The sequence below is a fragment of the Oncorhynchus masou genome, chromosome 19, assembly GCF_036934945.1.
Source record: "Oncorhynchus masou masou isolate Uvic2021 chromosome 19, UVic_Omas_1.1, whole genome shotgun sequence".
Lineage (NCBI taxonomy): Eukaryota > Metazoa > Chordata > Actinopteri > Salmoniformes > Salmonidae > Oncorhynchus > Oncorhynchus masou.
Window position 1 is genome coordinate 27,999,633 of NC_088230.1, and position 21,283 is coordinate 28,020,915.

General features: G+C 43.6%; 1 protein-coding gene across 1 annotated transcript in view; it reads left to right on the forward strand.

The window, feature by feature from the left end:
* The window catches only part of LOC135505643 (connector enhancer of kinase suppressor of ras 3-like), a 54,260-nt gene that overhangs the window by 21,088 nt on the left and 11,889 nt on the right, over positions 1 to 21,283 (forward strand). Inside the window, exons 3-13 of the mRNA XM_064924692.1 lie at positions 4,415 to 4,617; positions 5,274 to 5,361; positions 9,070 to 9,111; positions 16,042 to 16,161; positions 16,900 to 16,959; positions 17,124 to 17,192; positions 18,168 to 18,314; positions 19,142 to 19,266; positions 19,739 to 19,938; positions 20,096 to 20,182; positions 20,794 to 21,114. Of these exons, the coding sequence (XP_064780764.1) occupies positions 4,415 to 4,617; positions 5,274 to 5,361; positions 9,070 to 9,111; positions 16,042 to 16,161; positions 16,900 to 16,959; positions 17,124 to 17,192; positions 18,168 to 18,314; positions 19,142 to 19,266; positions 19,739 to 19,938; positions 20,096 to 20,182; positions 20,794 to 21,114 (1,462 nt within the window). The remainder of the gene's footprint in view (positions 1 to 4,414; positions 4,618 to 5,273; positions 5,362 to 9,069; positions 9,112 to 16,041; positions 16,162 to 16,899; positions 16,960 to 17,123; positions 17,193 to 18,167; positions 18,315 to 19,141; positions 19,267 to 19,738; positions 19,939 to 20,095; positions 20,183 to 20,793; positions 21,115 to 21,283) is intronic.

Genomic DNA, 21,283 nt, shown 5'->3' on the forward strand with positions numbered 1-21,283 from the left:
GGGATATGTCCTGGTGCTCAGGAAACAGATGTGACCCCACCCCCCACCTGTAATACACACATCCCGCTCGGGAAAAGCCGTTACACCATTGTTCCTGTGGTTTCCGTCTGGTGATTGGTTCTTCCCCTGCCTCTCCTCTCTCCGACTGTGCCCCATACATCATAACTGCTGTAGATCTCAGAGTCAACACTTCCCCCTTTCCTCCCTCTGTCACATGCTCTCTTCCTCTCTTTCTTCACTTTCCCTTTCCCCTTTTCAGCATCTGAACAGGAATAGGCATTCCATTGGCTTCAGAAGTTCCCATTGCTTCTATGCTTCAGGATAGGAACGATTGCGCTAAACAGCTGTCGTGTGTGTCTGTGTGCGTGTGTATGTGTGTTCATAGTGATCAAGGTAATAATTAAAGATATTTTATTTGATCTCAATCAGACCTTGTTGGACTTTCCCATCTCACTATCCTTTGCACTTAATTAAGGCCTTTTTGCTTCTGTCTACCATAGCTGTGTTACAGGGCTAGTGATCCACAGGTGTTACAGGATCAGGGATCCACAGGTGTTACAGGGCTAGTGATCCACAGGTGTTACAGGGCTAGTGATCCACAGGTGTTACAGGACCAGTGATCCACAGGTGTTACTGGGCCAGGGATCCACAGGTATTACAGGGCCAGGGATCCACAGGTGTTACAGGACCAATGATCCACAGGTGTTAGAGGGCCAGTGATCCACAGGTGTTACAGAGCCAGGGATCCACAGGTGTTACAGAGCCAGTGATCCACAGGTATTACAGAGCCAGTGATCCACAGGTATTACAGAGCCAGGGATCCACAGGTGTTACAGAGCCAGTGATCCACATGTATTACAGGGCCAGGGATCCACATGTAATACATGGCCAGGGATCCACAGGTATTACAGAGCCAGGAATCCACAGGTAATACAGGGCCAGGGATCCACAGGTATTACAGAGCCAGGGATCCACAGGTGTTACAGAGCCATGGATACACAGGTATTACAGGGCCAGTGATCCACAGGTATTACAGGGCCAGGGATCCACAGGTGTTACAGAGCACAGATGTTAGCCTGCTATTAAACCCCTAGAGCTGTGTAGATATGAAAGGGTTGATTGTTCTCCCTTGCCATCTTCCTCCCTCCCTTGTTCACACACTTACGTTTACACTCAGCACAAACAAAGACAAACACACACACACACACACACACACACACTTAGAATTTGATGTAATTCAGGTAGACATGGAGGGGAATGGGCCATGCAGGATGGGCCATGCAGGTTGCCATTGTGACTGGTCCTGAGTGTAGGGGGACTTGAGAACTTGGTCATGAACTTGGTCAGAGGGACTTGGTCATGAGAAAGACCCTGGAGTCCTTAATCCTCTGTCACTCTACATTACAACAGAAAGGTAATGGCTGTGTCTGAAATGGCACCCTTTTCACTCTGTAGTGTACTACTTTTGGCCAGAGCCAATGAGGGCCCATGAGACTTGCCAAAGGTAGTGCACTATAGATGGAATAGGGTTCCATTTGGGACGTAGGCAATGTTTGCTGAACCCAATTGTAACGCTCAATGAGTGAGTGTGTGTGGAGTCAGGCGCAGAGAGCAAAGGATGCGGGAAAATACACGCTTTAATGTCCGTAATCAAAAGATCAAAAAGTATTTACCCAAAACGATGTCCGCGTCCACCTCCCATACTACTGGTACTACCAGCTTAGCCGCCGGAATGATGGGAGTAGGATCGATGGACCGGTCCTCAGTGTCATAGAGGCGGGACAGCGCGTCAGCCTTAGTGTTGAGGGAACCTGGTCGATACGAGATAGTAAAACGAAATCTGGTGAAATACATGGCCCACCTTGCCTGCGAGGATTCAGTCTCCTAGCTGATCGGATGTACTCCAGGTTACGGTGGTCAGTCCAGATGAGGAAAGGGTGCTTAGCCCCCTCAAGCCAGTGTCTCCATACCTTCAGAGCCTTAACCATAGCCAACAACTCCCTGTTCCCCACATCATAATTCCACTCCGCTGGCCCTAGCTTCTTCGAAAAAAAAGCACAGGGGCGGAGCTTCGGTGGCGTACCCGAGCGCTGTGAGAGCACTGCTCCAACCCCAGCCTCGGATGCGTCCACCTCTACTATGAACGCCAAAGAAGGGTCCGGATGCGCCAACAACGGCGCCTCAGTGAACAGCGCCTTCAACCTACGGAAAAGCTCCGTCCGCCTCTGCTGACCACTGCAGACGCACCGGCCCCCCCTTCAGCAGTGAGGTAATAGGAGCTGCTACCTGACCAAAACCCCGGATAAACCTCCGGTAGTAATTGGCAAACCCTAAGAACCGCTGCACTTCCTTTACCGTGGTCGGAGTCGGACAATTACGCACGGCCTTGACGCGGTCACCCTCCATTACCACCACCGAGGTGGAAATGCGATAACCCAGGAAGGAAACGGATCGTTTGGAAAACTCACGTTTCTCCGCCTTCACGTACAGGTCATGCTCCAACAGTCAGCCAAGAACCTTGCGCACCAGAGACAAATGCGCGGTGCATGTAGTGGAATAGATCAAAATATCATCAATATACACCACCACACCCTGTCCGTGCAGGTCTCTGAGAATCTCGTCAACGAAGCATTGAAAGATAGCTGGAGCATTCTTTAACCCGTACGGCATGACGAGGTACTCATAATGGCCAGATGTGGTACTAAACGCGGTTTTCCACTCATCTCCCTCCCGAATACGCACCAGATTATACGCACTCCTGAGATCCAGTTTCGTGAAGAACTGCGCTCCGTGAAATGATTCCACTGCCGTAGCGATGAGAGGTAGTGGGTAACTAAAACCCACCGTGATGGAATTGAGACCTCGATAATCAATACACGGACGCAAACCACCATCCTTTTTCTTCACAAATAAGAAACTCGAGGAGACGGGTGTCATGGAGGGCCGAATGTATCCCTGTCCCAGAGCTTCCATGACATATGTCTCCATAGCCAACGTCTCCTCCTGGGATAAAGGATGCACATGACTCCTGGGGAGTGCAGCGTTTACCTGGAGGTTTATCACGCAATCCCCCTGCCTATTGGGTGGTAATTGGGTCGCTTTCTTTTTACTGAAAGAGATAGCCAAATCGGCATACTCAGCGGGAATACGCACGGTGGAAACCTGGTCTGGACTCTCCACCGTTGTCGCACCGATGGAAACTCCTACACACCTGCCTGAACACTCATCAGACCACCCCTGGAGAGTTCCCTGTCGTGGGATTGTGAATAGCCAGCCAGGGAATCCCCAACACCACCGGAAACGCAGGTGAATCGATAAGGAACAGACTAATCCGCTCCTTATGATTCCCCCTTTTAATAATCATCTCCAGAGGAATCATGGCCTCCCTGACCAGCCCTGACCCTAATGGTCGACTATCTAAAGAGTGCACAGGAAAAGGGGGGTCTACTTTTACTAACGGAATCCTCAACCTCTGACCGAGTCCGCGATCTATAAAGTTCCCAGCTGCGCCTGAATCGACTAGCGCCTTATGCTGAAGAGAGGGAAAAAATGTAAGGAAACAAATTAATAAAAAACATGTGACCAACAGGAAACTCTGGGAGAGTGTGGTGCTGACACACCTGGGGTAACCGAGGAGTGTTCTGCCTGCCCTCTCGACTCCCAGAGGAACTCCTCCAGCACCGACCTGAAGTGTGCCCTCTCCGGCCACAACTGGTACAAGAGGAGCCTCCTCCTCCGGTCTCCCTCGATGCGGCCCCTCCTAGCTCCATCGGGATAGGAGCAGGAGGGTCAGGAGGTGGAACTAACAGGACCCTTTCAGAACGCCCGCGAGCAGCTAGCAGATGGTCTAACCAGATCGACAAGTCTATCAGTTCATCCAGGCTGAGCGTAGTGTCCCGACAAGCCAGCTCTCTGCGGACGTCCTTTCTCAGGCTACACCTGTAATGGTCTATCAGGGCCCTGTCGTTCCACTTCATGATTGTGTCCCACTTGTTGTTGATTCTTCACAAAAAAATACAGTTTTATATCTTTATGTTTGAAGCCTGAAATGTGGCAAAAGGTCGCAAAGTTCAAGGGGGCCGAATACTTTCGCAAGGCACTGTAGAGTGCCTGGATACAGCCAGTAGCCATGGTATATTGGCCATATACCACAAACCATGAGGTGTCTTATTGCTATTAGAAACTGGTTTCCAACGTAATTAGAGCAGTAAAAATAAATGTTTTGTCATACCCGTGGTATACGATTTGATATACCACGGCTGTCAGCCAATCAGCATTCAGGACTCGAACCACCCAATTTATAATTTATATTTTGGGTATTTTAGTGAACTTACAAGTCCGTGCATTCAACGAGGGTGTTTAAAACAGCCACAAATTACAGTCAGTGCAAGTAAAACCTTATTTTGTCCTCTAGAACTATGGGGTGGAGACAGACAACCTGAAGACTCTGGTAGGTCGTATGAGAGCGGCGTCCAACAACCTCCACAACTCAGCGTCGGAGCGCAGAAAGAACCCGTTGTACGAGGGCAAGAAGTCCCACAAACCCCCCAATGACTTCCTCACTGCTGTCGTGGAGCTCATTGGAGCAGCCAAGAGTCTACTGGCCTGGTTGGACAGGTAGGCTATACAAAACACACTTACACACATGACACACACACACACACACACACACACACACACACACACACACACACTTAACATTTCACCTGGAAGGAATGCATTCTATTAGGGTCTTAAGTGATGCCCATGTTAACATACATGTTATCCTGTTAAAGTCCTGACTTGAGGAAATGTTTTCGTGTCTGGTAGTCAAACCAGCCACAGTGAAGTCTTTCCAAGTGAAGTAATGCAGCCGGTTGTATTTCTGTGCTTGTTTCGGCTTGAGACGCATTCCAGAAGGCCTCCGCTGCAAAATGAAACATCTGTATTGACAGACAACAGCAGATGCTGTTAGTAACCCCTCAAAACATTTTAGGGTGTGTACTGTAACCTGTAACATGACGAGTCAAAGCCCTTCTCATCAAGTCAACAACAATAATTACTATTACATTTCTCACATACCTGGGATGTTTTTATTTAGATGCAGTCTTCATGCATCTGCCACACAACAACACTCATAATTGCTATATTCTACAGAACTGTCATCACATTCAGCTCCATAATTGCACCTGCTGTTATGATTGTACACACAGCGATAGATAGGTTATTGTTGTGTTATTGGGGTTGTTGTATATGGAATGACTCCTGTCCTTCCTCTGGTCTCTATATAACAGGACTTCTCTGGCGGGGATCAGTGACTTCACCTGCACTAAGAACAGGATCATTCAGCTGTGTCTGGAACTCACCTCCACCGTTCAGAAGGTTTGTTCTCTAATCATCACCATTCACTCTCATGAGGTTTCATAGGACTTTGGGATGTCTTTGCCTACGAGGAAACTACTTGTGTGTGTTTGTTAAATTAGCATGACGCATGAATATTTCTTTCATGCTCGTAGTCAACACACAAATTAAAATAGAGCCCCTCTCATGAACGTTCTGGGAACCAAAAATGACTGTTTTTTAAGGCATGTAAAAAGCAAAACATCTCTGAGAAAATTCTCTGTGGTTTCAAAGGTAGCCCGTCTGTCACGTTCTGACCTTTATTTCCTTTGTTTTGTCTTTACTTAGTATGGTCAGGGCGTGAGTTGGGGTGGGCAGTCTTTGTCTGTTTTCCTATGTTTGATTTCTGTTTCGGCCTAGTATGGTTCTCAATCAGAGGCAGGTGTCGTCAGTTGTCTCTGATTGAGAATCATACTTAGGTAGCCTGGGCTTCACTGTTGGTTAGTGTGTGTTTGTTTCCGTGTCAGTGTTTGTTGCCACACGGGACTGTTTCGGTTTAGTTTCTTCACGTTTCTTTTGTTATTTTTGTATTCAGTTTTCAGTGCTTTCTTTGATTAACCTCTTACACTTATGGTGGCGCTATTTCATTTTTGGAAGAAAAACGTTCCCGTTTTAAACAAGATATTTTGTCACAAAAAGATGCTCGACTATGCATATAATTGCTACTGTTCGAAAGAAAACACTCTGACGTGTCCAGAAATACAAATATCTTCTCTGTGCGTGCCCTAGAACGTGAGCTTCAGGCAAAACCAAGATGACTTGGCATCCAGGACATGACAAGGATTTTTGAGGCTCTGTCTTTCATGATCTCCTTATATGGCTGTGAACGCAAGAGGAATGAGTCTGCCCTTTCTGTCGTTTCCCCAAGGTGTCTGCAGCATTGTGACGTATTTGTAGGCAGATCGTTGGAAGATTGACCATAAGAGACCACATTTACCACGTGTCCGCCCGGTGTCCTGCGCCGAAATTGGTGCGCAAAAGTCACCTGCCAGTATTTTTCCATGGGGCAGAGAGAGAAGCAAGCTTCCAAGAACTGCATGTCAATGAAGAGATATGTGAAAAAACACCTTGAGGATTGATTCCAAACAACGTTTGCCATGTTTCGGTCGATATTATGTAGTTAATCCGGAAAAAGTTTCACGTAGTAGGTGACTGCATTTTCGGTTCGTTTCGGTAGCCAGGCGCAATGTAGAAAACGGAACGATTTCTCCTACACACAGACGCTTTCAGGAAACACTGCGCATTTGGTATGTGGCTGGGAGTCTCCTCATTGAAAACATCCGAAGCTCTTCAAAGGTAAATGATTTTATTTATTTGGTTATCTGGCTTTTGTGAAAATGTTGCGTGCTACATGCTACACAAAATGCTATGCTAGCTTTGCATACTCTTACACAAATTAGTCAATTTCTATGGTTCAAAAGCATATTTTGAAAATCTGAGATGACAGTGTTGTTAAGAAAAGGCTAAGCTTGAGAGCAAACGCATTATTTTAATTTTATTTGCGATTTTCAGAAATCGTTAACGTTGCGTTATGCTAATGAGCCTGAGGCTTAGTCACAATCCCGGATCCGGGATGGGGAGTTTCAAGAGGTTAAAGTTATGGAGTTTGGTCCAATCCTTACTCCTCTTCAGACAAAGAGGTGATCTGCCGTTACACCGTCTTACATGAACTTCTAGGGTCACAATGTCTGCCACACGAGACCTTAAAAACTCTGCATGAGAGGCTACTTCTTTTGATCTATTACACATTGAGGTGGAGTTCAAATAGGGAGTGTAAGCTGAAGGTGTGCCCCACTGTCACGCCCTGACCTTAGATTCTCTGTTTTTCTATATATTTTGGTTTGGTCAGGGTGTGACTAGGGTGGGTACTCTAGTTGTTGTATGTCTAGGGTTTTTGTCATCTAGGGTTTTTGTATGTCTATGTTGGCCTGATATGGTTCCCAATCAGAGACACCTGTTTATCGTTGTCTCTGATTGGGGATCATATTTAGGTAGCCATTTTCCCCATTGTTAGTTGTGGGATCTTGTCTATGTTAAGTTATAGCTTCACGTTTCATTTGGTTGTTTGTTGTTGTTCATTCATTAAAAAGAGAATGTACGCATACCACGCTGCGCCTTGGTCCGATCCTTATGACGAACGTGACACCCACACAGACACTCACCACAGGATGCAAAAAGATCAGGACCACTGGATGGTTAAAGCACATGTTTGTTTTTTTAGAAGGTGGATCAGCTTTAATATTGCGGATAGATTGTTGCTTTCATCAATGTAATTGCCTGCATCATTTCCAATCCCCCATGTATTTTTTGGGGTAAATATATATACATATATAATAACATTCATACATATATATACATATACAGTTGAAGTCAGAAGTTTACATACACTTAGGTTTGAGTCATTAAAACTCGTTTTTCAACCACTCCACAAATTTCTTGTTGACATCATTTTCTGGAATTTTCCAAGCTGTTTAAATGCACAGTCAACTTAGTGTATGTAAACTTCTGACCCACTGGAATTGTGATACAGTGAATTATAAGTGAAATAATCTGTCTGTAAACAATTGTTGGGAAAATGACTTGTGTCATGCACAAAGTAGATGCCCTAACCGACTTGCCAAAACTATAGTTTGTTAACAAGACATTTGTGGAGTGGTTGAAAAACAAGTTTTAATGACTACAACCGAAGTGTATGTAAACTTACGACTTCAACTGTATACACATACACACTTTTTTTAAATATACCTTCCTTTATTGTTCCCCAAACCCTACCACCCCTCCCCCAATTGGAGTAAACTAGTGAACAACAACGCTTAGGCTTCTACTTCCAGCTTATACATACTATATACATTTTACAGACACAATCTATTTTACAATAGTTATATTTTGTTTGTTTTTAGTCCTGGCCTTCCTCAATTTCTGATGTCCATCCAGTTGGATTTATATTTGCCATATATTTTTAACTGTGTTATTTCACAAAGGTTCTGAACCTATATACATTTTACAGACCCCGTATGTTTTACATTTGTTATGTAGTTGGTATCAGTCCCAACCAACAGCTCCATTCAACCCATCCCATCTATCTCTTAACACCATCCATTTTGGATTTCTATTTGACATATATTTTTCAACTGTGCTGTGATGCTTCACAAAAGTACTGATATTCCCACTGAAGACCTCCACCAGCAGCACGTGGGAGGAGGAAATATCAGCCTAATTCTGCTCTCTCCCTCAAAACGTGAAGTTTACAGAGTCTGTTGTATCCCAAATGTTCCCTATATAGTGCACTAGCCAATAGGGTCCTGGTCAAAAGTAGTGGACTAAAAAGGGAATAGGTTGCTATTTAGAACACGGACATAGTGAAGGATACAGAGTGGGAGCAGTGTCCTCTCCACCTCACTGCTCCCTATAGTTAAGTGACGCCACAGATCTGTCGTGCAATCATCTTGTCACACTGTTTACAGGGAGTTGTTATTTAAGTGCCCACAAGACACATCGTCCTGTATATTTGAGATGCTTTTTGCATTCCTGTTTGGTTTCACTCCCAATTTTTTATTTCCACAAATATTTGTCCTTCGCTCACTGCTAATTTGTGTTTTCGCTCACTATTTCCTGCTACGCCTCAGAGGGACACAGCTTATGTGTTTTACTGTAGCATCTTGTGAAATATACTTCTGTCTCTGATTGCAGGACTGCACAGTTTATGACATGGAGGAGAAGATTCTGGAAGTGGTAAGTGGTGCATCCTCTTTTTACCTCTGGTCTGGTCTGTTCACCAAGTCAGCCCTGGAGCTTCCAAATAAACACACTGCATACAGATGTACACACACATATACACACAGATACACACAGGCAAAGCATGTACACACACACACACACACACACACACTTCCCTTTCCTGTAGAGACTGCCATGGTTCTTGTGATGTCTGATATGTTCCCGTATGGGTGCAGGGCTTTGTTTATACAGTGCAGAGCTGTTTTCCAAATGACACCCTATTCCCTATATAATGTACTATTATTGACCAGACCCCTATGGACATGGTCAAAAATCGTGCACTACATGGGGAATAGGGTGCCATTTGGGATGAATCCCAGTGCTGTGATGGTCTACAGAAGCCCTGCTTCCACATCCTGGGTGAGATAGCCTTGCCTGGGGGGCCGTTGGGCTACACAGTCAGCTGAAAACTTAATTAACTAAGTGATAATATTAGTTTGGATCAGCAGTTTCCTTCAGAAGCTGAACTACTGTATAACCTCAGCCTCCCATGCTGTGCTGTTTACAGCCAATTTGTACAATGCTTATGTAAGTGTGTCAGGCTGTTGCAGCTTTAAAGCTAATATCCTACAATACTACCCATTTTGCCATGAGGCAGAGAGAAAAATGTGCAGTTTAAATGAATGTGCATTTGTGTAAAAAATAAATAAATACAGAATGTATTGAGTTGTGTATACCAATATCCCTGTAAGCCTCCTAGGCCCATGTTTCCCAGGGTTAAGAAATTGTAAATTAATAAAAGTCTTTCCACCAATTCAGTGCCTTTTGAGAAGTGTAAAAAAAAACTATGTTAATTTCACTGAATTTCAACATTCTGTCATAGAGAGCACACAACTTCATAAAAAACATACTTTCCTATCTCAAGAGGTTGATGATTTGTTCTTAAATCAGCCAAGAATCCCCTTGTGACAGGGGGAATGGAAGCTTGTTGTGTGCAAGAGGGAATTGAATGCAAGCTTCACACCTTTAAAATGTTTTTAATGTATATATTTCTACCCTGTCTATCTATGGGTAACAGGTTTGACTTGTTATGCTCGACCCGCTCAGGTTTCCACCGCAAAACATAGGAAAATGTCCAAAAAGAGTAGAACTAGCTCTAGAAACACCTCCCTTTATTTTTGAAGACCCCTAACTACAGCCCCAAGCACCAAGTAATGACAAATCTATGACAACATGGATTGTAAAGGGGCCCTACCTATCTGCCCTATGTTATGACTTAGAATGAGTGGCACCTTGTGGTGCAACTGAAGTTCCTATGGTAACTTGTTTGTCAGAAGACAAATCCAAAACAGAAGGGTGTAGAAAACAACGAAATTGAATTCAATGAGTGGCAGTGTACAGAGCTACAAGCACAAGGCAAAGTAACACACACGCTAAAATGTCCCTTGAAAGAACCCCAGTCATTATGAGCCATTATACAACGGGGTGGGTCTAATCCTGAATGCTGATTGGCTAAAAGTGCCTTCCAGCTGGTATCTATTCCACAAGTAACCACCGACTAAATCAATTTACTGTGTTCCATCTGACTGCACAATCCACTGTCTCATCAGCCTATAAACTTGATCTCCACTATTTAAAGCTTCTGGACATTATCTCACATTTCTTTTAGACAAACATTTTGTTTTCAAGCTGAGAGCTGACAGCTGAGATTTGTATAGACCTTGTATAGACCTTGTTGTCTATCTGCAACATTGTTTCAATATTCAAATTCGATCTCCAACTGTCTCATAGTAATGAACGTGTAGGGTTTGGGAGTCGGTAGAAGAGAGAGAGAGACAGGCAGCGTTTCTCAGCCAGTCAAAAACATGAATCAGCTGGCATCATTTTTATGGATATATACAAAGAAATGTCAATTGAAAAATGTTGAAACGAAGTGGAGCTAGTTTTCAGTCTTTCCAGCTTCAGATTTAAGTTATTGTGTTAGCTGTGTTGTTGGCTAGCTCCTCTGAACAACAGTGTCCTAACGAGAGAGCACGTTTCCTATGCCAGGTGAAATTGTGCCTCATTAGCTAATTGTTATGAATGTATCCAAATAAATGTCACCGGAAAACAGCTTAAACAAATGCAGCTATTATTTTTATGCTGTGTGCACTGTTTGACATGACTGTAAGTTAGCCGTAATTGGCAAGCTAGCAAGCTAGGGATAAGAACGTTGCCAGCCTGTATGACAATGGAACCTTTAGAACAAACGACTGGGTCGCGTCCATAGATACAGAACAAAAAGACTGAACGACTGGGTCACGTCCATAGATACAGAACAAAAAGACTGACAATAGAACGAACGACGCATCCCAGTTTGCCGGCCCTCAACTTCGTCTCGGACCTAACAACACCCGTGCTAATATATCCTCCTAACACTTCCAAACACTTCTTCTTCAATAGGGTTTAACGACGGTTGGCATCCAATGTTAATGGTGCATTACCACCACCAACTGGACAGGTATTGGATAAGAAACAACCAAAAACATTCCAGGAAAGGGGGAAAAGACATCATACAAAATAAAACACACAAAAAACATACTTCTTCAATTACAGTCCACTCCAAAATACTTCCCTAGATAGAGCTACATTCACCGCCTTGGCTGTGAAATCACGAAGACCCAAAAAACGTTCAGCGGCATTCACAATGATTCACATTTTCTTCGACTTCTTCTCTGCTTGTGCTGTACAGTTTATGACCATTGCAATAAATAATACAAAATCCACCTTTTTAACACTTCCCAGGTCGTGGTGGCTCTACTACCATTTCTTCTTCTCCACCACTCGTTCCTTTCAGTTTTCTCACCGCCTCCAGATAGGAGACGCTCTGGACACTCCTTACCCTTGTCACCTCATTTCCCTTCACCCTAACAGGGCACCCCAAGAATTCAGGCGCATGTTCACCTCCACAGTTGCAGCATTTCCCTTCATCTGCAATACGATATTCTTTCCTTCTGTACACACTTGACACATGACCAAATCTTTTACATTTATGACACTTAACGGGATTGTGCACAAAAGCTCTTACAGGGTATCTCACAAATCCTGACTTTATACAGTGGTTTGTCCTTTAAAAGTTGCAGCATACTGCAGCAAAGCTTGAATGGTAACGCGGAATTATATTGCACATTATTTAAGTGTTATTGTAACCATTAAAGCTAGTTAGTGCTAGTTTGACCACCAGAGGGCATCTTTGAGAAGCATTTGATAGCCTTCCATAGTGGCTGTACTAGAGAATTTAAAACCTTTTTTGAGAGAACATAGTACATGGGACCGATTTTAGGAAATTTTGCTTAATTTGCTTAATATTATGGTGTTTCTATTCCAAGAAAAACTAAAAACCCTCTGTGTTTCCGTTAGGATGGAACGGAAAATATGGCGCTGTACAACATGACGGTCGGGAATAGACTGGGCAATTTAGCTAAAGAATCCCCGTGCCGTGCGGGCACGCGGAAGACCAGGGTTCAATTCCCTGACTGGGAGGAAGGAGTAGGCTGTCCCTGTAAATAAGAATTTGTTCTTGACTGACTTGCCTAGTTAAATAAACGTTATACTAAGGGGATAACATTTCTACACCCAAATTGTTTAATTGTAGTCTAACCAATACCCAAATGGAGATTCAGTGAAAATAAAAATCTCATTGATTTATCAAGACCAGTCCCCATGCTTACCTCAGAGCAGTGTGAAACGGTGCTAAAATAGTTGTAGGCTATTGCTTCTAACTTCAGTATGCTCTTTTAACACTACTTTTAACAGCACATTACTCAACACTAGTGAGACTTATGTCGCCTACGGTAGGCCTGCAGTATATTGAAAAATATTGACCTCCAATAATTACAAATGGGTCTCCCGGTGGCGGCCGGCACAGGTATCAAACCTGCATCTGTGGCAACGCATTTTGCACTGCGATGCAGTGTCTTAGACCACTGCGCCAATCGGGAGGGCTATTATAATACTGTACATGGTGTCCAGGTCAGGATAAACCAAAACATTTCTTTATTAAAGACTATCAGAAAGAATGTTGGTACTTATTTATTGTGAATCAACGCCATGAATGAGTGAGTCACTCAGCTGTAGGTAGGTGCCGGGGTATTTGACTGTGCCATCAACTTGATAATATATAATGATATTTCGGAGGTTATTTCGTTTTCAAAAAACAAAAGTGAGCGATTGTAATCTGAATAAAGGCCAAAATAATATTTGTAAAGGCCAAAACATGTATTTTTGCTTTTAGAGGGAGAGAAAAGCTGAGCCAATTGGGCGCCACCCTATGGGACTCCCAATCATGGTCGGATGTGATACATAATAGTAATAAAAATAATACTTTTTGGTGTATTATTTGTTTAGTCTTTTCTGGTGTATTAAACTGAAATTACTAGGACTGCAAGGCAGTCCCATTGTGCACCTCTCGGGAGTCATGACCAATATGACCAATATATATTGTCCTGCTAATAACAGGGTTAATAATATATCTGTGAGAATATCCAAGGGGCTTTTATATCATTCTAAATGAATAATAATATTAATCACTTTGTTTAAAAAATAACAATATTTTGGAGATTTCATTTTCAAACCATGTAAAATGAGCGAGAAAAGGGACATTCTTGAACAAGGGGTGAGACAGTGTTACTAATTTGTAAATAAAGCCAGTGTGTTATTTAGAATTATTTATTGTTTTTAGGGGGAGAGAAACCAAAAACCTACAGTCATCTCATGGGCCTCCCAATCGAGACCAGCATGGGTATTGAACCAGCATCAGTAGCACTGCGATTCAGTGTCTTAGACCGCTACGCCACTCAGGCGCTCTACAATGTCACCGGTCGAGGGTAGACTACAGTACTACAGAAACACAGTAGCACCTTGGGACCTCCCCCTTGTGCTGGTCTGGTGCAATGAAGTAGTGATGCAGGGTACAGTACTAAACCACAAATGACCTCTAAGTCCCGCAGCATAATCACAAAACTTTTAGTGGAGCAACCACTGTATGAGAAGGGAGAGATCCTTCATCAAAGAACATTAGCATGGATGAAGTGAACTTCTTTCCTCCATCCACCATACAGGTCAGTCGACGTGCACTACCACTCTATCGATGTCTTCAGTTATATTCGCGGCCTTTATTTCTTGCACCACCCCAGAAATAACCTTGATTGGCGCCCTGCTATGAAAATCCATGCAGGAAACATTCCACTAAGATATTTTTTTGAGTCTTAACACGCGCTTTTTCTGCTCCACAGACACACAAAACAAATCTAAATAAGGCCACTTCTTGTGACTCTCACTGACTCCACACTTTCTTCCAAAACATTCCAGTTTTTCCTGGACACAATAAACGGATTTCCCAAGTAGCATTGATCCAAAACCCTGACTCCGACCAAAAATCGATTCTTGTGGTTTCCTATTTTCCAACATACTTTACTTTTTCCCTTTTTGTTTGCCACTGTAGCCCACTCATTCTCACTTTCTGGTCTATTAGCTTCACTCGGCTCACTAGCAGTTTCAAACTAAATCTCAGTTTCCGCCATCTTCCGTCCCCCATATCCATTCCTTCCAACCTCCAAACACAGGCTTCTCTGGCATTATCACTTAATTATAAACGAGGTGATTCGAGCCCTGAGTGCTGATCGGCTGACAGCCGTGGTATATCAGACCATAAACCACGGGAATGACAAAATATGTATTTTTACTTCTCTAATTACGTTGGTAACCAGTTTATAACAGCAATAAGGCACCCTGGGTGGTATATGGCCAATATACCACGGCTAAGTGCTGTTCTTATGCACGATGCAATGCAGAGTGCCTGGATATAGCCCTTAGTCACACCCCTTTCGGGCCTTATTGCTTAATTAACCAATCCAGTCATTAGCACTAACGTGTGACTACAGTCTTTCCCTCCCCTCACCTGAAGTTTAGCTCCATCATGCATGATCACACACCAGAGATCCAACACACCAGAATAGCTCTTTATAACAACCATAACCTCGTCCCCAGGCTAATTGTGCATACATTGCGAGGCAGTGTCTTGCTAACGAGATTACAATGACAATGGTAATTTCCCCAAAGTTCAGTATACTGAACAAAAATATCAAATGCAACATGCAACAATTTCTAAGATTTCACTGAGTTACATACATATATGAGGAAAAAAGTTAATTGAAACAAATTCATTAGGCCCTAATCTATGGATTTCACATGACTGTGAATACAGATATGCATCTTAGGGTTACAGATACCTTTAAAAAAATGGGCCTCACAATGGGCCTCAGGATCTCGTTGGGGTATTTTTGTATATTCAAATTGTCAATCGATAAAATGCAATTACGTTTGTTGTCTGTAGCTTATGCCTGCCTATGCCTTAACCCCACCGTGGGGGAACTCTGAGCAAACTGCTCACCCACAACGCCATACACATGGTCTGCGGTTGTGAGGCCAGTTGGATGTACTGCCAAATTCTCTGAAACGATGTTGGAGGTGGCTTATGGTACAGAAATGAATAATCAATTCTCTGCCAACAGCCCTGGTGGACATTCCTGCAGTCAGCATACCAATTGCATGCTCCCTCAACTTGAGACATTTGTGGCATTGTGTTGTGTTAAAAAAAACTGAACATTTTAGAGTAGCCATTTATTGTCCCTAGCACAAGGTGCACCTATATATGCCACACCTGTCAGGTGGATGGATTATATTGGTAAAGGAGAAATGCTCACTAACAGAGATGTAAATACATTTGTGTACAATATTTTAGAGAAATAAGCTTTTTGTGCATATGGAACATTTCTGGGATATTTTATTTCAACTTAGAAAATATGGAACCAACACTTTACATGTTGCGTTGATATTTTTGTTCAGTGTAAATTGGTGTTCTGAGACAACGTAGCTGAGTGTATTCAGTTATATGTTCCATTCCAGTCTGTGGCTCTGAACGTGATCAGTGAGCAGACGATGAGGACGACCTCTGACCCCCAGAAGAGTCAGATGGCCTGTCTGGAGGAGGTCCATATCAAGAACATCAGACCTAGGGATGGACTGGTGAGAAGAGTTAGCCTGCATCCCAAATGGCACCCTATACCGTATACAGTGGTGTAAATACTTTAAAGTACTACTTAATTTGATTTTTGGGGTATCTGTATTTTACTTTACTATTTATATTTTTGCATACTTTTACTTCACTACATTCCTAAAGAAAATAATATTATTTTTACTCCATAAATTTTCCCTGACACCCAAAAGTACTTGTTACATTTTGACAGGAAAATGGTCCAATTCACACACTTATCAAGAGAACATCCCTGGTCATCCCTACTGCCGCAGATCTGGCGGAATCACTAAACACAAACGATTCGTTTGTAAATTATGTCTGAGTGTTGGAATTTTAAAGGGTTTATACTTTTACTTTTGATACTTAAGTATACTTAAAACCAAATACTTTTAGACTTTAAATCAAGTAATATTTTACTGGTTGACTTTGACTTTTACTAGTCATTTTCTATTAAGGTATCTTTACTTTTACTCAAGTATGACAATTTAGTACTTTTTCCGCCGCTGACCGTATACTGTATAATGCACAATGTTTGACCAGGGCCCATAGGTGTCAGGACAAAAAGCAGTGACTACATAGGAAATAGGGTGGCATATAAGAAGCTGACTTATGCTTGAAATTAGAGAAGAGTCTTACATGATCAGCCCGAGCTCGATGTACTGCTTGATTTCTCAGTCTCTGAGATTGATTGCTTCTTCCTTACATTATGCTGTCCTGTGTCATCTCAGGGGTTGTATATCAAATCCACCTACGACGGGCTTCACATCATCACTGGAACCACAGAACATGTGAGTATCCCGTCTATCCCGATAGTAGTAGTCTGGAGTAGTTTGGAGTAGTCTAGTAGTCTGGAGTGTAGATAGTAGATGGTCTGGAGTGATCCAGTCAGATGTACAGTACTGTGATGTCTCCTTGCTCACCATCTGTCTTTCTGTTGTCCTCTGCCCTCCAGTCTCCAGCAGACAGAACACACAGGATCCACGCAGGAGACGAGGTCGTCCAGGTCAACAAGCAGACAGTGGTAGCTACCTCATAGAGCTTCTCTCATCTGTCCATTATCTCTCAGCCTAACCCAGGTCTGAGAGAGACCAAATATCTTCGATAAATCAACAACAAGCTCTTACTCAATAATGGTTGGAGCACAGGGATAGACAGAAAGTGTTGATGATGAAGGTTCTGCTGATGGGACTGATGATGATGGATGTGATTATGGGAGTGATGATGATGGATGTGATGATGGGAGTGATGACGATAGATCTGATGATGGATGTGATGATGGGAGTGAGGATGATGGATGTGATGATGGAAGTGATGACGATAGATCTGATGATGGATGTGATGATGGGAGTGAGGATGATGGATGTGATGATGGAAGTGATGACGATAGATCTGATGATGGATGTGATGATGGGAGTGAGGATGATGGATGTGATTATGGGAGTGATGATGATGGATGTGATGATGGGAGTGATGACGATAGATCTGATGATGGATGTGATGATGGGAGTGAGGATGATGGATGTGATTATGGGAGTGATGATGATGGATGTGATGATGATGATGGATATGATGATGGGATGATGATGATGGATGTGATGATGTGAGTGATGATGATGAGAGTGATAATGGGAGTGATGATGGGAGTGATGACGATAGATGTGATGATGGGAGTAAGGTTGATGGATGGGATGATGATGATGGATGTGATGATGGGAGTGATGATGGGAGTGATGACGATAGATGTGATGATGGGAGTAAGGATGATTGATGGGATGATGATGATGGATCTGATGATGGGAGTGATGATGGATGTGATGAAGGGTCTGCTGATGGGAGTGATGATGACGGATGTGATGATGTATGTGATGATGATGGATGTGATGATGGGGGTGATGATGGATGTGATGAAAGGTCTGCTGATGGGAGTAGTGATGATGAGGGTTGTGATGCTGGATGGGTCTGAGGTGTCCTATCTGTCTGTCTGTGGTGCCTCCAGGTGGGCTGGCAGCTGGACAACCTGGTGGGTAAGCTGAAGGCGGACCCAGCAGGCGTTACTCTGGTGGTGAAGAAGAGGCCCTCGGGTACCTTTAGCTTCACCCCGGCCCCCCTGAAAAACATGCGCTGGAGGCCCCTTCTGGTGCAGGTAGAGCCGTAATACACACACACACACACACACACAGCTTGATTGATTGAAGAACAACCGTAGAACAGGTGGTCCCAGCTCCCCGTATCCCTGTTGATATCATAGTGTTGAATCAATTCTGGATTTATTTTCATCTGTCATCATAGGTGTGACATTTTTGTGTTTGGTATCCCAGAGCTGTTTGTTTTTGGTGGAGTTTGACAAGATAGGACAAGTTCCTCAGTTATTCAGCCACATGGGCTGCGTCTTTCAGTGGATGGGTTGTAACTAATAATTAATCCCTTCTTCCTATTTCTTCCTCAAAAAAAGAAAAGCACAAAGTCCAACCATGTATTGATGTCAGATGTCTTTTGAAGGTGACTCATGTTCACAGATCATGCGTCTTGTGTGACTGAATAGGCTTTGTGTTTCAGAACCCGTTTAGGAAGTGTGTTTTAAATAGATTGCATAGTCCTTCAAATGTCAGTAGTGGGCTGAGTCAGTGTGTCCCGACTACACTGTAATCTCGCCAGGTCTGGATTTTACGAAAGGGAAATTTGCTTAATTCGAAATAACGCCATGTAACGCATTAGTATTTTGGTGATTATTTTGCTGATCGTTATGGTGAAGTTGTCTAATTTGATCAGCTAAGCTACCTCAAGCCAATCATTTAACACAGATTTCTGTTGTTTTAGTGTTTTTATTTGACAACATTTGGAAATATCTGGGAATCTATTCCGTTACACCTGCAATAACATCAATAACATCTGCTAAACACATGTATGTGACCACTAAAAATGTATTTGATTTGATTATTATAACAAGTATTTTGTTGTTTTGTGTGTTAGAGCGCCCTGAGTTTGCCTAAGATCCAGTCTCCAAAACATGCCAGTGAAGCCCGCATGAAAAAAGAACAGCCAGCCATTCTGGACCTATTTATTCCTCCTCCCCCCACTGTACCCTATACCCCACGGTGAGTATCTGTCTGTCTGTCTGACTGTCTGTCGGTCGGTTTGACTGTCTGTATCTCTGCCCTCCTCAGGCTTTAGGAATGGGATAACACCAACTCTTGTTTAGTCCATTAAGTCCCAAACATGTACTTATAACTTCTGTTGAAATTACTGTTTGGGAAGAAAAAAGTATTTGTACCCCTACAATGCTGGATACTGCTATTTTAGCTGGATACTGCTCTGTTAGCTGGATACTGCTCTGTTAGCTGGATACTGCTCTGTTAGCTGGATACTGCTCTGTTAGCTGGTTTCTGCTCTGTTAGCTGGATACTGCTCTGTTAGCTGGATACTGCTCTGTTAGCTGGATACTGCTCTGTTAGCTGGATACTGCTCTGTTAGCTGGTTTCTGCTCTGTTAGCTGATTTCTGCTCTGTTAGCTGGATACTGCTCTGTTAGCTGACATTGATGTTGTTTCTTCTTTTCCTCTCATCACAGAGATGAGAAGCCTACAGCCAGTGTCAAACTGAGACCGAAGGGTTCACAGTCTCCAAACTCCTTCCTGGATGAGGGCAGACGGCGCTTCACCATTGCAGACTATGACAACAAGATCAGAATCTGCCCCCCTCCTGAGCCCAACCTCCAACCAGCCCAACCAGCCCCAGTAGCCCGCCTGAGACAACGGACATCCAGACGGGGTCAGTACCCTAACATACATACACACACGCACAAACAAACACACACACACACACACACACAAGGTCAGTGCACACACACACAATCACACTTTTACCCAGATTAATCACAGTAAAGATTGATAATCATTGAAAAGTTTGATATTTGAACTCTTTACAGGTAAACCACGGCCCCTGTCCATGCCTGTAGACTCGTGTTTGGGCATGTCTGATTCATCCTCCAGACCCTGGCCCCAAGGGAGAAAAGGTACACCTGCTACATCTATAGCACTCGGTGCCATCTGCATCCCAAATGGCACCCTATATAGTACACTACTTTTGATTGGGGCCCCGGTCAAAAGTAGTGGACAATATAAGGAATAGGGTGCCATTTGGGACGGAACCTAACTGAGGCAAATCCACTGTTATCAGAAGGACCATTTCACAAGCTCATTTACACTGCAGAACAAACTGAGGCAGACTCGGATTGCATGCCTTAAATTCTCAAGTCATTGTTCATTAACTTTGGGGTAAGCCCCAGCATAACCAATGTTGACTTTGGCCACAACTTCTTCTTAGACTCACTTATTCTTAAACAGCGATGGTTCGATGGATGTTGTGAGACAAGTGTGTTCGTTTGTGTATGTCTATGAGTATATCATGTGTGTTCGATGAGTATATATACATGTACCAGTGTAAGTAGGCACAAAGGTTTTACTGGTCAGAGTACAGTCAGGAAAAACTCTAGTTTCTAGCTCTAGTTATGCATCTACAGTATATGCCAGCCCCATGCTGAGATTCCTGTCTTATATATGGTTCTTGCATGGTGATGATGTTCTTGGATGGACAATGAAGTCCTATTCTATTCTACTCTTGCAGGAGAGGACATCCTGCACAGATACCTGAGTAACGAGCGCATCGCCACCATCTCTGAGGAGGCCTCGTTCTTCCCCCTACCTTACAGACCCCTGGAGGGGCGATCTGGCCAGCTGGTCCGTGGCGTCGACCACATCCGGGGCTCCCAGTGCTTCATAAATGCTGATCTGCACAACAGCGCCACCATCCCCTACCAGGAGGCATCGTCGAAAAAGGTGCCGGCTACAATTATGACCCCGAGAGCTGCTGCTACTCCCAAACGCCCCCCGTCTGAACCCTCTTCGATCCTGGGGGGCTGGCTAGCCCGCCTCAGGCTGTTGAGTCATTGACGAGTGCCTCGACCTTGTGGACAGTGGAAGGTGTGTCGCCCCCACTGCCTTTACCTTGCTATAATCTAACAGTGGTATGGTTTCTCCACTCAGTATTCTGACTAACACCTACCATACCTGGAACATTCTGTTGGAATTTGGAACACTAAAACAGCTTTTGGAAG